This window comes from Acanthochromis polyacanthus, chromosome 15, assembly GCF_021347895.1.
Source record: "Acanthochromis polyacanthus isolate Apoly-LR-REF ecotype Palm Island chromosome 15, KAUST_Apoly_ChrSc, whole genome shotgun sequence".
Taxonomy (NCBI): domain Eukaryota; kingdom Metazoa; phylum Chordata; class Actinopteri; family Pomacentridae; genus Acanthochromis; species Acanthochromis polyacanthus.
Genome location: NC_067127.1, coordinates 19,309,146 through 19,326,562, shown reverse-complemented (window position 1 = coordinate 19,326,562; position 17,417 = coordinate 19,309,146). Strand labels below are relative to the sequence as shown.

The 17,417-nt window shown below is 47.5% G+C and overlaps 1 protein-coding gene across 1 annotated transcript; it reads right to left on the bottom strand.

Moving 5' to 3' along the window:
- Positions 1-7,132: 7,132 nt before the first annotated feature.
- LOC110946480 (kelch-like protein 10) lies at positions 7,133-17,130 on the bottom strand. Its single transcript, XM_051959727.1, has 4 exons — positions 16,647-17,130; positions 9,353-9,970; positions 8,026-8,175; positions 7,133-7,492 (listed from the first exon to the last, which is right to left on the bottom strand). The coding sequence occupies exons 1-4, from the start codon at positions 17,061-17,063 to the stop codon at positions 7,133-7,135; spliced, it is 1,545 nt and encodes a 514-aa protein (XP_051815687.1). The 5' UTR covers positions 17,064-17,130.
- Between the last annotated feature and the right edge of the window lie 287 nt (positions 17,131-17,417).

The window sequence follows — 17,417 nt, the reverse complement described above, 5'->3', positions numbered from 1 at the left end:
TAAAACAAAGCAATGCCATTCTAATACAAATGCTCCTCAAAAAAGTTGTTGTTATTTTAGCTTCTTGACCCATGCTAGCGGTTCAAATGAACATGTCATAGTTACAGTCTTCTCACTGTAAGGGTTCCTCTCTTCCCTGTGGTCTCTGTGCGCATCTCAGTCTGTTGACAACTACTTTTATTTATAAATTAACAAGATTAAGTCGACATGAAATGTCAATAATCTCTCTAATTTCTTGTCTCCAGCTACCTGTGCACATAATAATACAACAGAATTCCCAGTGTTGTTTTCATTCACTTATTTTTGTCAGATAGTAAAACAAGTGTGAAACGTGGCCCATTAAGATTACCTGTTGTGAGTGCAGTGATTAGTGGATTGGTGCAGCTGAGTTGTGTCTTTATCTTGGCTGAAGTGAGTCTTTAGAGGTTTTTGGTCAGACACATTCTGTATTGTTGTTTGTGAACCAACGTTGGTTGTCCAGAAAGTAAGAGTTCATGTCCTGATTCTCTGTTTAAAGAGGTTCTCTAGGCTGCAGGAGACTTTAGCGTTTGGGTTGTGCTAGTTTGATTTTTGTATGGTTTCATTTGGATGACTATCTTGAGGCCCCTCCATGTGGTTTAGTGAGGTTTTCTGTAACAGTTGTACAAAGCAACCTGCAGCAGAAGAGACTTTGAGAGTTTTTAGGAAGTTCTGGAGACCAGACTTTAGAGCAGCAGAAACATTTGTCAGCAGTTTGAGCAGGAGAAGGTGAGCTTCAGAGTAGAAATGAGGAAAAGGAAACCTTCTTGATCCGTGTAGTGAGGTCCTGAACCAAGAGTTTGAGCAGGTTGTGAAGAGTCTGTAGTTCTTTGGTCTGAAAGCACAAGAAGAGTCGACTCATTAAAGGAGAAAACGGGAGATATTGTTGGTTCTTCTGTCACTCTGCAGTTCCCAGTTTCCTTAGACTGAATATCAAGTTTCTATTTTAAATGATTTACCGTGTGAGCCCAAGAAGGCTTAAATAAACTCCCTCCATCCCCTGGACACAACATATTTTATTACCATGTTAAATCTTCTTTTTAAGTCTGGTTTTTGAGTTTTAATCCCAGTTTTAGCATAGTTTTTTCTCGTTGCTTGTATAGTTTTGTCATCTCTGTGAAAGGTGCTAAACGAATAAAGCTGAATTGATTAATTGACTAACTCATGATTGTGACAACAGAAGTATTTTTGTGATTTAAGGGGTTTCGTTTTTAAGGTTGGGGTTAAAATCTGGACAGAAAAAAAAATAATGAAATAAACTACATTTTAAAAAAGCAATTAAATCAAAGGAAAAAAACATTTAATACAAAAAAACTTCTTAAAAGAAAATTAAACATTTAATACAATTAAATTATATTAAACAGACAAAATATTTAATTGGATAATTAAACAGAAGATATCCATCCATTCTCTATACACCACTTTATCCTCACTAGGGTCGCGGGGTAAACAGAAGATATGAAACATGCAATTATGAAATGAAACAAAATGTTTTTAGACAATATTAAACATTAAAGATGAAATATTTTAGATGATTAAACATTTTTAAAAATACAGTCAAACAAGAATATTAAAAATGAAAAAAATACAAACCATTCAATTAGATTTTTAAACTTTTAAAAAGACAAAACATTTAATTAAATGAAATATCTAATTAGAAAATTAAAGCTTAAAGACAATAAAACTTTAAATAGGAATTAAACTGAAAATAAAATGAAGTATTTAAAAAGAAAATTCAACATTAAAAGGTGGAAAAAATTTAAAAAGAAAAACCTTAAAGATTTCATTTAAAAATTAAATATTGGGCAAGAAAAGGAAATTTTTTCAAATAAACTGATAAAACATTTGAAAAAACAACAATTAAATATTAAAAAGACAAAACATTTCAAAATCATATCAGACATTAGAAAAGAATAAAAGGTGAGAAAAGAGCAAAACTGAACATTTAAGAAGAATCAAATGAAAAACAACATTTGAAAAGACACCAGTTAGACTTTAGAAGATCAAATTAAACAGTAGAGACAATAAAATGATCAAAAAGAGCAAAAACAGATCTTCTTCTTTTCCTTTCGGCTTTTCCCTTCAGGGGTCGCCACAGCGAATCAATTGCCTCCATCTAACCCTGTCTGCTGCATCCTCTTCTCTCACACCAACTACCTTCATGTCCTCTTTAACCACATCCATAAACCTCATCTTTGGTTTTCCTCTAGGCCTCCTGCCTGGCAGTGGGAAACTCAGCATCCTTCTACCAATATATTCACTCTCTCTCCTCTGGACATGTCTGAACCATCTCAGTCTGGCCTCTCTGACTTTATCTCCAAAGCCTCTAACATGTGCTGTCCCTCTGATGTACTCATTCCTGATCCTATCCATCCTGGTCACTCCCAAAGAGAACCTCAGCTTCTTCAGTTCTGCTACCTCCAGCTCTGCCGCCTGTCTTTTCCTCAGGGACACAGTCTCCAGACCAAACAACATGGCTGGTCTCACCACAGTTTTGTAAACCTTTCCTTTCATTTTAGCTGAAACTCTTCTATCACACATCACACCTGACACTTTTCTCCAGCCGTTCCAGCCTGCCTGTACACGCTTCTTCACCTCTTTTCCACACTCTCCATTGCTCTGTACTGTTGACCCCAAGTCCTCCACCTTCTTGATCTCTTCTCCCTGTAACCTCACTCTTCCACTTGGGTCCCTCTCATTCACACACAGATACTCCGTCTTGCTGCAGCTAACCTTCATTCCTCTCCTTTCCAGGGCAAACCTCCATGCCTCTAGCTTCTCCTCCATCTGTTCCCTGCTCTCACTACAGATCACAATGTCATCTGCAAACATCATAGTCCATGGAGACTCCTGTCTAACCTCGTCTGTCATCCTGTCCATCAACACAGCAAACAAGAAGGGGCTCAGAGCTGATCCCTGATGTAGTCCCACCTCCACCTTGAACTCCTCTGTTACTCCTACAGCACACCTCACCACTGTCTTACAGTCCTCATACATGTCCTGCATCACTCGAACATACTTCTCTGCCACTCCAGACTTCCTCATACAAAACCACAGTTCCTCTCTGGGCACCCTGTCATAAGCTTTCTCCAGATCTACAAAGACACAATGCAGCTCCTTCTGACCTTCTCTGTACTTCTCTAACAACATCCTCAAAGCAAATATTGCATCTGTTGCACTCTTTCTTGGCATGAAACCATACTGCTGCTCACAGATGTTCACCTCTGCCCTTAGTCCAGCTTCAGCTACTCTTTCCCATAGCTTCATCGTGTGGCTCATCAGCTTTATTCCTCTGTAGTTGCCACAACTCTGCACATCTCCCTTGTTCTTAAAGATGGGCACCAGCACACTTCTCCTCCATTCCTCGGGCATCTTCTCACTATCTAAGATCCTGTTGAACAGCCCAGTCAGAAACTCTACTGCTACCTCTCCGAGACACTTCCATACCTCCACAGGTATATCATCAGGACCAAGTGCCTTTCCACTCTTCATCCTCTTCAATGCCCTCCTCACTTCATCCTTACTAATCTTTGCTACTTCCTGGTCCACAACAGTCACCTCTTCTACTCTTCGTTCTCTCTCATTTTCCTCATTCATCAACTCTTCAAAGTATTCTTTCCATCTTCCATCACACTATTGGCACCTGTCAACACACTTCCATCTTTATCCTTTATCACCCTAACCTGCTGCACGTCCTTCCCATCTCTGTCTCTCTGCCTTGCCAACCTATACAGGTCACTCTCTCCCTCCTTACTGTCAAACCTAGCATACAAGTCATCGTAAGCCCCTTGTTTGGCCTTTGCCACCTCTAATTTCACCTTACGCTGCATCTCCCTGTACTCCTGTCTAGTCTCTTCAGTCCTCTCAGTGTCCCACTTCTTCTTAGCTAACCTCTTTCTCTGGATCCACTCCTGTACCTCCTCATTCCACCACCAAGTCTCCTTATCTCCTTTCCTTCCAGGTGACACACCAAGTGCTCTCCGACCTGATCTCCCTGATCACATTTGCTGTAGTTGTCCAATCATCTGGAAGCACCTCCTGAACATCCAAAGCCTGTCTCAACTCTTTTCCTGAAAGTCATGCAACACCCTTCCTTTTTCAGCTTCCACCATTTGGTCCTCTGCTCTGCCTTTGCCCTCCTCATCTCTTCACCACCAGGGTCATCCTACACACCACCATCCTATGCTGTCTGGCTACACTCTCACCTACCACTACTTTGCAGTCACTGATCACCTTCAGATTACACCGTCTACACAAGATGTAGTCTACCTGTGTGCTCCTATCTCCACTCTTATAGGTCACCCTATGTTCCTGCCTCTTCTGGAAGAAAATATTTACTACAGCCATTTCCATCCTTTTTGCAAAGTCAACCACCATCTGTCCTTCTGCATTCCTCTCCTGGATACCAAACCTGTCCATGACCTCCTCATTATCTCTGTTTCCTGCACCAACATGTTCATTGAAGTCTGCACCAATGACAACTCTCTCACTTCTAGGGATGCTCTGCATCACTTCATCAAGGTCCAACCAGAATTTCTCCTTCTCCTCCTGCTCACATCCTACCTGTGGAGCATACCCACTAACAACATTGAACATCACACCTTCGATTTCTAGCTTCAGGCTCATCACTCGATCTGACACTCTTTTTACCTCCAGGACATTCTTAACAAACTCCTCCTTCAAGATAACTCCTACTCCATTTCTCTTCCTATCTACACCATGATAGAACAACTTGAACCCTGCTCCTAAACTTCGAGCTTCACTACCTTTCCACCTGGTCTCCTGGACACACAGTATGTCCACCTTCCTCCTCTGCATCATGTCAAACAGCTCTCTACCTTTTCCTGTCATAGTTCCAACATTCAAAGTCCCTACACTTAGTCCTAGACTCTTGGTGTTCCTCTTCTCTCTCTTCCTACGAGCACACCTTCCTCCCCTCCTTCTTCGACCAACAGTAGTCCATTTTCCACCGGCACCCTGTAGGTCGACGGCACCGATGGCGGTCGTTGTTAACCCGGGCCTCGACCGATCCGGTACGGAAGTCATACATTTGATTGGCATGTTTGATTTGGCCAAAGTTTTACGTCGGATGGCCTTCCTGACACAACCCTCTGTATTTATCCGGGCTTGGGACCGGCACAATAGGACACTGGCTTGTGTCCCCTTGCGGCTACATTAAAAACAGCAAAAACAGATCCAGGTCTTAAAGCATTTTCTTGTCTGAAATGGAAACATCCAAGTTGTTTCTTCAAACATTTCCTCTTTCTATATTCTCGGTTTGATTGTGGACAGATTTACTAAGAGCTCATTTCAGAAAACTGATTTCCAGAAAAAGTCTACTATTAGTTGAAGGCATCAATCAAACACTGTTTTCATATGTCATTTCATACAAGTGAGTGATGCAGAAATGAATTTTCGACATAGCTCCAGTATTTAGCCAGGCAGGCAGCTTAGCAGCTCAGCTAGCAGCTCAGCTAGCGAAAAGTATCGGGCAACTGGCCCCCCCGCATCAAAGTCCGCCCTAACGTGCTTTTTTTCCCACACTGACCGGCTCAGATAGTCTCGAGTGTCCCACAACATACTGGAGATGAGAAGTGAACGAAAACCTCCACATTACCTGGCGATCGCTATTTGTTGTCATCTGTATCCAAAGCTCAGGACGCTAGGAAGCAAATCTTGTTCCGAAATCACACGTTTTGGAGCGAGCTATCGCGCGATTTCGGAATGAGATTTGCTTCCCAGCGTCCTGAGCTTTGGATACAGACCACAACAAATAGCAATCGCCAGGTAATGTGGAGGTTTTCGTTCACTTCTCATCTTTAGTTTGTTGTGGGACACTCGTTGAGACTATCCGAGCCGGTCAGTGTGGGGAAAAAAGCACGTTAGGGCGGACTTTGACGAGGGGGGGGGGCCAGTTGCCCGATACTTTTCACTAGCTGAGCTGCTAAGCTGCCTGCCTGGCTAAATACTGGAGCTATGTCGAAAATTCATTTCTCCATCACTCACTTGTATGAAATGACATATGAAAACAGACCCCAGGTTGAAAAAAAACGAAGTTCCCCTTTAACATCAGCCAGAAAGTCATGTAACAGCACTAACATATGCTGAGACTGAATCTCTGGCTGCCATTTTTTTCCCCCTTGAACATGTTGCCATCATTCTCTCTGTCTTGCTAGTGTCTCTTTTTCTTCCTTTACTCCAGTCTTGTTTTGTCTGTCAGCCAGCAAGAGGGAACAAAAAAGGAAAAGTTCCCATGTGTGTGGTATGATGAGAAAACTGTAATGATCTCAACTGACCATCAGATTAATGACACAGTTTGTCTTTGAGAGCAGGAATAGCCGACGTTCCTTGTTCAATTTTTAATCTTTCAACCCTCCGGTTGTCCTCATTTATGGGCATCGAAAATATTGTTTTCTTGTCTGAAAAAATAAAAAAAATTCTGGAAAGAAAAAATCCCCAAATTTCTGAAAATTTGCAAAATATTTATGAAGAAAATTCCAATAATTCCTTAAAAATTTTCCTTTAAAGTTATATTTAAAAAAAAACTCCAAATGTGGCAAAAAAAATTCTTGTAAATATTTTCAAAAAAATCAGTAAAAATCTTCCAAAAAATCCTAAAAATTATCTAAAATGATTACATATATATCAGTAAAACTTCTAATATTTTCTTTAACATTATTCACCAAAAAAATCAACCAAAATCCAGTGAATTTCATTGGATTTTGGTTGATGTTTTATTTTTTATTTTTTTGTGAATGTTCTTAAGAAACATTTTTAACGTTTCTTTTTTTCCACCAAAAAATGTTCAAAGTTTTCCCAAAAATGTTGAAAATGTGGACATCAGACGTTTCACTCTGACAGTATATCTTTTTTCCACATTTTCAAACTTTAAAGCACAACACAAAGGTTGCATATGGTAGCATATGTTTGTAGGTTGGACGCCACTCACACAAGATAAAATTTGAAAGTTTAAATGAAAAGTTCTGGAAATATCTGTAAAAATGTTTAGTTCAACAGCAGTTAAATGCAAGATATTTTTAATTTCTTTATGTCACAATCTTGCCAGTATTGGAAGATGGTACGTGGCAAGACTGTGCTAAAAGCAGCATGAGATTTAATTGGAGCCAGAAGACTCCCACTCCATTTCCTCCACCAGTGCAAGCGGCAGGTCACGTGGGACGGCGTATTCAGCCATGTTGGGGAGTCCGTAAATCACGCAGCAGCTCAGGCCGGTGCGGGAGATGTTCATGTCATGGGCCTCAGTCCACTCGTTGGTCGTGATGTCATAGTACTCGACCTTGCAAGTGTTGGTGAAGCCAGTGAAGCCCCCAACGGCAAAGATGCGCCTGTCAAGGACCTCGATGCCAAAGTTGCTGCGTGGGTTGATCATTGAGGACACTTCGGTCCAGGTGTTGGTCAGCGGGTTGTAGGCCTCTGTGGTACGATGATGGTTGCTGCCATCGGAGCCTCCAACCTGTGGGAGGACAAGTAAAGGGATGTTTAACTCTCGTGTCGTCATGTGGGTCAAAATTGATCCATTCTAAGTTTGAAAATGTGGAGAAAAACATATTTTCACAGTGAAACTTCTGATGTCCACATTTTTAACATTTTTGGGAAATCTTTGAACATTTTTTGGTGGAAAAAAGAAATGTTGAAAATGTTTTTTAAGAACATTCACATAAATATTTTTTGGCGCCCGTAAATGAAGACAACAGGAGGGTTAAATGTAAAGAATCGGTTTCCCAGCACATGTCTTTGAGTTAAAATAAAGTAGAAGACCACTAGATATATCAGAATCAGCCCAAATCAATTACACTAATAAATGAAATGCATAAGAATTGTTATCCTGAGGTTGTAGCCAGGATTTAATGAGGTTTTTTTATGCAAGCTTAGTGTTGGCAAACACTATCAGTGTTAAGAGTTTAAAATCCCTGCTGATCAACACTTTCACACATTATAGATGTGATTTATATGTTCACCAGTGTCTCCAGTGACTCATATACTTACTGCAAAGACATGACCTGCATACGCAATGACGCCGACTCCGCCACGCTGGATGGTCATGGGAGCGATCCTTGTCCATTGGTTGACCTCTGGGATGTAATACTCTGCCATCTCCAGGCACTCGTTCCCATTGTATCCTCCACAAATGTAAATCTGAAGGTAAAAGGAGGGGCGTTTAGTGATTTTTCTTGGTCTGCACAAGCCTATATACCATCTTCACAAGAATGAACAACATAAATTCTGACACAAATTGATAAAGGGATGTGGACGCTACCTGCTTACTAGTCTCACTAAGCCAGATCATTCTGTAGTGCAGAATGGTCTGACCCCACTTCAGTGTTAGTCGGCTATACAGGAACGAAAAATGCTCTTGTTTGTTTGTTTTTCTTTCAACTAATCACAGTTTCTTTGGGTGGAGCTAAGTGAAGGATGCAGCTTGATGTTTGCTTAAAATAGTACGATTGTCATGGTGAAACTTCTGCATGCAATGTCATTAACCCTCCTGTTGTGTTCATTTACAGGTACCAAAAAATACTGTTTTCTTGTCTAAAAAGAATCCAAAAATTCAGTAAAGAAAAATCCCAAAATTTCAAAAAATTGCAAAACCTTCAGGAAGAAAATTCCAAAAAGTCCTTAAAAGTTTCCTTTCAAAGTTTTGTTTGGCAAGAAATAAAAATGTTTTAAAAATGTAAATATTTCCAAAAAATACATGAAAATCTTCAAAAAAATCCCTAAAAATATTTAAAGTGATTACATATATATCAGTAAAAGTTCTAATATTTTCTTTAGGAACATTCGGGGGAAAAAAACTAAAATCCAGCAAAATTTGCTGGATTTTGGTTGGTTTTTTTCCCCCCATGTTCTTAAAGAAACATTTTTTTAGCTTTTCTTTGTTTGCACCAAAAGATGTTAAAAAATTTCCCAAAAATGTTGAAGCTTTCACTGTGAAAATATGTTTTTGGGTTTTTTTCCCCCCACATTTTCAAACTTTAAATGGGTAAATTTGACCCGCAGGACGACAGGAGGGTTAAAAGAAAATGAACTAGCAGGATTTCCTGTTGCACAATCTAAGACTTATAATTTTCAGTGTGGTTGACCAATGGTTTGTTGTGGTTTTCCATAAGAAAGTAGTAGTAAAGCACAGATGGTGGGAGGACAGAACAAAGCTGCCTACAATTAGCAGCCAATAGCAGGTGGTCCACATCCGTTGAGTCAGACTGGTCTCTTTTTAAAAGGTGAAAAACTTCACTCGCACATCTTGACTACTTTCTAAAAGTAAGCATCACAGCCTTACAAGGTCTCTAAGGTTAAGGAAAACATTCTCACCCACCTTTTCATCAAGCGTTGTGCCGCTGGCGTGGCTCCTCTGCTCAAACATGGGTGCAATTTCTGTCCACTTGTTGGTGTCAGGGTAGTAGCACTCTGCAGAGTTTAGTCGTGTGTTTCCATCGTACCCTCCCATGGCATAGATGCACCCATTCAACACCGCCACGCTCATGTAGCAGCGGCGACAGTGCATGGGCCCCACCTCTTGCCAGGTCCGTGTCTTCAGGTCGAACCTGCGCACGGTGTTGATGTACTCCATCCTCTCGAAGCCTCCAATGCAATAGACATACCCGTCGAGAAAGACGGCACCGTGGTAGGATAGAGGATCTTCCAGGTGGTTTGTGATGTCTATCCAGTCGTTGGCCTTGAAGTCGTACGCCTTGATGCAGTTGGTCGGATCACCGCTGCTAAAGCCGCCAGTGGCCAGTAAGATGGCGTTAGGCAGACGGGGACGAGCGAGGCGGTTGAAGAGGCCACAAGGGGACGGCCCGTACGTGACCAGGTGGTTTACGATGTTTTTGGCAGCATTGATCAAGGTCTGGCACTTTCTGTTGTTCTCCAGCAGCTCATTGGACTGCAAATTGTTAGTGATGTAGTCTTCACTCATCAGAGCCAGACGGACCTATATGGAGGAAACAGATGAAAATCCATGAATGGAGCCCAATGGACTGCAGCACTTACTGTCAAATATCCAGACCACTTTACTGATTTGCTGTTTTTTTTGTTTGTTTTTTTTATTTTTTTGTCACATTTTCTAAATCTCTTAAGCCCTATATGTCTTGAATTTAAGCATCAATTCTGCCAAACAAAATCTTCCAGAAATATTGAAAACTCTTTAGGGTAAGGCTGGCAACATTATATCCCTTTCTCGTTGCAAATAAATCCATAAAAATGACCAAAATCAACTATCAACACGAAGTTTTACCAAACTTGGACCGCCCGGCGACAAAGATGACTCCTGTGACTTTGAAAATGAGGTCACGGTCACCAAATGTGAACTTGACCTGTGTCTTATTATGTTACACCTGTGTACCAAATATGGTGAGGCTACATGAATATTTTATCGAGTTATCGCGCGGAAACCAAATTGTTACACAGTGTTTCCCCTACCATTATATTAGGGGGGCGCCCCGCCCCCCCAACGGCACCCCCCGCCCCCCCAGAAGGTCAAGTTAAATTAAAATAATTGTTACTTTTTTACACGCAAACTTTAGTTTTCCTGCATAAAGGCCGCTCCACATACTGTCCTTACAGCACTCGCTGCAGCACTCTGTCACGGTTCCGCTCCTCTGTCCTGTCTGTTTGGTTGTCTCCCATCCTCTCCTCTGCCCTGTCTCTGTCTGGTTGTCTCCCGTTCTCTCCTCTGCCCTGTCTCTGTCTGGTTGTCTCCCGTCCGCTCCTCTGTCCTGTTTGTCTGGTTGTCTCCCATCCGCTCCTCTGCCCTGTCTCTCCCCTACAGCTCGGTGCCTGAGTGGAGTCTAGCTCCTCAAGCTGACTCCACTCAGGTAATCAACTACCTGCACAGCTCCCGGACAGCTGATGACCATTTACTAACGACGCACCTCTGCAATAAAGACCGGCTCAGCCTTCCACTCCCTGCCAGAGCGTTGAACAAGAAACCACGCAGTTTGGTTCTCTCTCTAGCCTTCAACATCTTTTGTGTTTGAGTTTCTGCCAAACTTCTGACCTTGTTTTCTCCTGCCTCCCCCAGTTCTGCTGTCCGGGATCCCACGCCATTCTCCTTCCCCTCCGGCTCTCCCCGACAAACCTTCACCAGTTTCTCCTGCCTGGACCTCCACTCCTGCCTGGACCTCCACTCCTGCCTGGAACCCCCCGCCGACGAACCTTCACCAGTTTCTCCTGCCTGGACCCCCACTCCTGCCTGGACCCCCACTCCTGCCTGGAACCCCCCGCTCACCAGTTTCTCCTGCCTGGACCTCCTCTCCTGCCTGGACCCCCACTCCTGACTGGAACCCCCTGCTCCTACACCCTGGTTTTTCCCCACCTAACCACCATTTTCACCCCCTACAATAAACCACACACATTCAGCCAGCCCTGGTAGTGTGGTTTTCTGCTCGGGTCCCCCTGCTCAGTTCGTGACAGAACGCTCTGGCCCCAAACGGACCCGGAAAGCACTACCAGGGTTTGGACCAACCGTCTCCTCTCACAGTCGCTGCCAACCCTGCAACCGGATTCCTTCTGCTCTGCCCCTCACCTCATCTCCGGATCCTACAGTTCCCATGGCAGGTTATGACACATCCTCTCCCTTCTGGGGAACCCGTTGGGCAATAAAACTGCCTTCCAAGAGGCACCATGGTTCCCGGGGTTCTGCCTCAGCGAGACCGCACTCCGGTCCTCCGTCTCCAGTCCACACGGGAGCCATCTTTTTGACCTCTGCTCCCCAGAACCGGACCCCGACCTCTGCTCCCCAGAACCGGACCCCGACCTCTGCTCCCCAGAACCGGACCCCGACCTCTGCTCCCCAGAACCGGACCCCGACCTCTGCTCCCCAGAACCGGACCCCGACCCCAGTTCCACCAACTGAGGACCCTGACTCCCTGCCCTGGACCCAGGGCTCCTCCCTTGTAGTTCTCTTCTCCTGTTTGGAGAACAGCATATACTTTTATGCATTACGAGATCTTCATGATGAGTGGAGGAAAGATCCCAGGGAGGAGACTGTGGCCCAGGGCCTTCGACTGGCGGTTCAGCGACCTGGTCTGATTAATTACCTACCCGACTACATTCAGCAGTTCCTGGACAGCACCGTCACACTTCCCCATGGCAGTCACTCGCCTCCAGTTCCCGCGGTGGTCGACGCCCCGCCTCCAGTTCCCGCGGTGGTCGACGCCCCGCCTCCAGTTCCCGCGGTGGTCGACGCCCCGCCTCCAGTTCCCGCGGTGGTCGACGCCCCGCCTCCAGTTCCCGCGGTGGTCGACGCCCCGCCTCCAGTTCCCGCGGTGGTCGACGCCCCGCCTCCGGCCCCCAGGGCTTCGGCTGCCTGCGAAAGGCTTAAGGCCTTCGACCCGGCTCCGCCCCCGGAGGACCCACCGGACCCGGCTCCGCCCCCGGAGGACCCACCGGACCCGGCTCCGCCCCCGGAGGACCCACCGGACCCGGCTCCGCCCCCGGAGGACCCACCGGACCCGGCTCCGCCCCCGGAGGACCCACCGGACCCGGCTCCGCCCCCGGAGGACCCACCGGACCCAGCTCCGCCCCCGGAGGGGCCCCTCTGCCCTGTCCGGCCCCCGGGCCGCCCGCCGGAGGGGCCCCTCTGCCCTGTCCGGCCCCCGGGCCGCCCGCCGGAGGGGCCCCTCTGCCCTGTCCGGCCCCCGGGCCGCCCGCCGGAGGGGCCCCTCTGCCCTGTCCGGCCCCCGGGCCGTCCGCCGGAGCGGCCCCGCCTGTCTGTCAATCCCCAGGACCGTCCTCTGGAGCAGCCTATACTGGCTTTACCGCCCCCGGGCCGTTCCCCTGAACGATCCACCCTGTCTGTAAAGTCCTGGCCCGTCCGGCCTCCAGGCCACCCTCTGAAGCGGGCCCTCCGCCCGGTCCGGTCTCGGCCTGTCCCGCCTTCGGGCCGTCCCCCGGAGCGGTCCCTCCGGCCCACAAATCCCCAGCCAGTCCGACCTACGGTCCGCCCGCCGGAACGGACCCTCCGCCTACCGGAACGGACTCACCGGCCCACTAATCCCCAGCCAGTCCGACCTACGGTCCGCCCGCCGGAACGGACCCTCCGCCTACCGGAACGGACTCACCGGCCCACTCATCCCCAGCCAGTCCGACCTACGGTCCGCCCGCCGGAACGGACCCTCCGCCTACCGGAACGGACTCACCGGCCCACTCATCCCCAGCCAGTCCGACCTACGGTCCGCCCGCCGGAACGGACCCTCCGCCTACCGGAACGGACTCACCGGCCCACTAATCCCCAGCCAGTCCGACCTACGGTCCGCCCGCCGGAACGGACCCTCCGCCTACCGGAACGGACTCACCGGCCCACTCATCCCCAGCCAGTCCGACCTACGGTCCGCCCGCCGGAACGGACCCTCCGCCTACCGGAGCGGACCCTCCGCCCTGTCCATCCCCGGCCTGTCCAGCCTACGGTCCGTCCTCCGGAGCGGACCCTCCGTCCAGTCCAGTCCTCAGCTTCGCTCAGCTCAGTCTCAGTCTCAGTCCAGTCCTCAGCTTCGCTCAGCTCAGTCTCAGTCTCAGTCCAGTCCTCAGCTTCGCTCAGCTCAGTCTCAGTCCAGTCCTCAGCTTCGCTCAGCTCAGTCTCAGTCCAGTCCTCAGCTTCGCTCAGCTCAGTCTCAGTCCAGTCCTCAGCTTCGCTCAGCTCAGTCTCAGTCCAGTCCTCAGCTTCGCTCAGCTCAGTCTCAGTCCAGTCCTCAGCTTCGCTCAGCTCAGTCTCAGTCCAGTCCTCAGCTTCGCTCAGCTCAGTCTCAGTCCAGTCCTCAGCTTCGCTCAGCTCAGTCTCAGTCCAGTCCTCAGCTTCGCTCAGCTCAGTCTCAGTCCAGTCCTCAGCTTCGCTCAGCTCAGTCTCAGTCCAGTCCTCAGCTTCGCTCAGCTCAGTCTCAGTCCAGTCCTCAGCTTCGCTCAGCTCAGTCTCAGTCCAGTCCTCAGCTTCGCTCAGCTCAGTCTCAGTCCAGTCCTCAGCTTCGCTCAGCTCAGTCTCAGTCCAGTCCTCAGCTTCGCTCAGCTCAGTCCTGCCCTGCCCTCAGGTTCGGTCCAGTCCAGTCCTGCCCTGCCCTCGGTTCAGTCCAGTCCAGTCCTGCCCTGCCCTCGGTTCAGTCCAGTCCAGTCCTGCCCTGCCCTCGGTTCAGTCCAGTCCGGTCTTAGTTCAGTCCCTCTCCCATTTCTCTCCCTCCCGTCCCTCCTGTCCTTCCCTCCCTCCCGTCCCTCCTGTCCTTCCCTCCCTCCCGTCCCTCCTGTCTGTTCCCCTTGTTTTCTGCCCTTCCTGTCCTTTTGGTCCCTTCTGTTCCGTCTGGTCCCTGTGTCTCTGTCTGCTCCTTGGTTGCCCCGGTGGGTTTGGTTGGGTCCATGGGGCGCCGGGAGGCGCCCGTTGAGGGGGGGGTACTGTCACGGTTCCGCTCCTCTGTCCTGTCTGTTTGTCTCCCATCCTCTCCTCTGCCCTGTCTCTGTCTGGTTGTCTCCCATCCTCTCCTCTGCCCTGTCTCTGTCTGGTTGTCTCCCATCCTCTCCTCTGCCCTGTCTCTGTCTGGTTGTCTCCCGTTCTCTCCTCTGCCCTGTCTCTGTCTGGTTGTCTCCCGTCCGCTCCTCTGTCCTGTTTGTCTGGTTGTCTCCCATCCGCTCCTCTGCCCTGTCTCTCCCCTACAGCTCGGTGCCTGAGTGGAGTCTAGCTCCTCAAGCTGACTCCACTCAGGTAATCAACTACCTGCACAGCTCCCGGACAGCTGATGACCATTTACTAACGACGCACCTCTGCAATAAAGACCGGCTCAGCCTTCCACTCCCTGCCAGAGCGTTGAACAAGAAACCACGCAGTTTGGTTCTCTCTCTAGCCTTCAACATCTTTTGTGTTTGAGTTTCTGCCAAACTTCTGACCTTGTTTTCTCCTGCCTCCCCCAGTTCTGCTGTCCGGGATCCCACGCCATTCTCCTTCCCCTCCGGCTCTCCCCGACAAACCTTCACCAGTTTCTCCTGCCTGGACCTCCACTCCTGCCTGGACCTCCACTCCTGCCTGGAACCCCCCGCCGACGAACCTTCACCAGTTTCTCCTGCCTGGACCCCCACTCCTGCCTGGAACCCCCCCGCTCACCAGTTTCTCCTGCCTGGACCTCCTCTCCTGCCTGGACCCCCACTCCTGACTGGAACCCCCTGCTCCTACACCCTGGTTTTTCCCCACCTAACCACCATTTTCACCCCCTACAATAAACCACACACATTCAGCCAGCCCTGGTAGTGTGGTTTTCTGCTCGGGTCCCCCTGCTCAGTTCGTGACACACTCCACTGTGTCTACTCCCCCCTCCCTCCATCTTGTAAACAGTCACACTACCCCCCACCCCACAGTCACCACACACACAAACACTAGTTTGCAGTGGCGCGTCTCATGTTTTACTTTCTACAACAAACTACGGCCAAAATATAGAGTGATTTCAGCCATAAAATAAAGAAGCAGAAGAAAAACCACCTCTGATGACAGTGACGCGCGCCATGAGGTAATTACGACCGTATAGCGGGGCCATGTGTTGTTGTTGTTCTCAATCGTGTAGGAGTGTTAAAAATGAAAAGAGAACGAAGGGAAGTGGGACCCGCAATGAAACTTCATAGAGATAAAAAAAAAATGAAGACGCTCTTTTTAACAGCATGACTTCTTATGATGCAAAATTGGTCCTTTGAGACAACGTCTGTCTTAATATTGGGCCTAAAATAAATAAAGTATTATTATAAAATAATTAGATGAAGCATTTCAACACCGTAACGTAAAAATGGGCTAAAAATGATTCACACGCTCAATAAGTGGTACAAAACGGTGAAAATTATATATTTTAATATTGGCGTGCGCGCACACGTGTACACACACACAAGCGTGAGCGCACATGTGAGCAGACTCCCGCCAGCGATCTCCCTGATCTCTGTTTCTGCACATTTGCTACCATTTATGATAGATGAGGTCCTAAACCTGACTAATGCGGTCATTGATTGTACGGCTGTCAGAATAACACAATCAACCATGCACTGAAGACATAGCCTAGCCGCGCTAGACAACCCACGGCAACGAATTTAATTCTCTGCCAGGGTGGGTCTAGTTACCCTCCTTAAGGCTCGAGGCTGGATTCTCCTAAAACTGGCCGGACCAATCACCATGAAGTGTAGAGTCAGAAGGCGGGCGTAACGAAGTGACGACAGAGGCGTGACGATTCTGACAGAAACAACCAGTGCACAATAAACAGTTATCTTTCGACTCGGCTTTGGCCACAGCCCTTAAAGATTTGAAGCTAAAATTCAACTTGAAAGATAAACAAAGGACGGCACTTAAGTGTTTCATTGAGAAGAAAGACGTATTTGGACTTATGCCGACGGGATATGGCAAATCCTTAATATACCAGTTGGCTCTGCGGCTCTGCGGCTCCGCTGGTTGGGAAGCTAATGGGACTTATTCATTGCGTTGATTGGTTGTATAACTACCCAATTGCTGCAGAGGGATTTGATAGACAACCTTTTAGCCCGCCTCCCTCCCTGTCGAGCTTCCCTAGACCCTTGTGCCGTCAGAAACATGGGTATAGCGTGGCTAGGCTACTGAAGACATGGATCTGAACTAAAGGTAAAAACAGAAATGATTGTACCTTCCACAAGAGATCACCAATGTGTCCTAGTCGTTCTGCAGGTTCGTGTCTGATCCACCTCATCACAGCTTCACATACAGTGCTCTCCTCTCTCACATTGAGGTCGTCTCTGTCGAGGAAGTCGATGAATTCCTCCACAGAGAGCTCCAGGAACTCATCACAGCCAATGACGTCCTCAAAGTGATCAGTGATGTAGCGGTAGGCCTTTAGCTGCAGTTTGGGGGAGATGCAGATTTTCGTGAAACGCCAGATGTTGATGCAGTTCTCCGAGCACAGCTGCTCCCCAATGAAGTCACTGCAGGCTTCTATGATGCCCATCACGTTGAACTGATCGGCCGCCATCAGAAGCTCCTGGACATTTTCCTTCGTCACACAAACTGAGTCGGTGTACGCAAACTCGATGATGAGCTGCATCATTTCAGGAGACAGGCCGGGTATGTTGTAGACCTCCTGATTTGGGCGTGACCAGCGTGAGAAGAGAGCTCTGAGGGATACAAGGAACAGCTTGTTCTCATATTTTTGGTCACAGGTTTTTAAAGTTATTTGATGCACGATGTGTTGTAAAACCATAAAAACATGATTTTTCTTTTAGTCAAGTAAGAATATTTTATAACTCTTCCATTTGGGACCTTTGTATTGGTTTCACCTGTCACACCTGGGGAATACATTGTCAAATGTTTTCCATATTCTACATTTTAACCTCCTCTTGGTTTGTGGCACCATTGTGTATCAGTAGCATAGCTTAAAATCAGGTGTATTTTAAATGGCGCA

Coding starts and splice junctions, on each gene's coding strand:
- LOC110946480 (XM_051959727.1), bottom strand. CDS start 17,063: ATGATGCAGCTCATCATCGAGTTTGCGTACACCGACTCAGTTTGTGTG. Junction 8,176..9,352: donor GCACAACGCTTGATGAAAAG/GTGGGTGAGAAT, acceptor TTTTACCTTCAG/ATTTACATTTGTGGAGGATA. Junction 7,493..8,025: donor ATGCAGGTCATGTCTTTGCA/GTAAGTATATGA, acceptor GTCCTCCCACAG/GTTGGAGGCTCCGATGGCAG.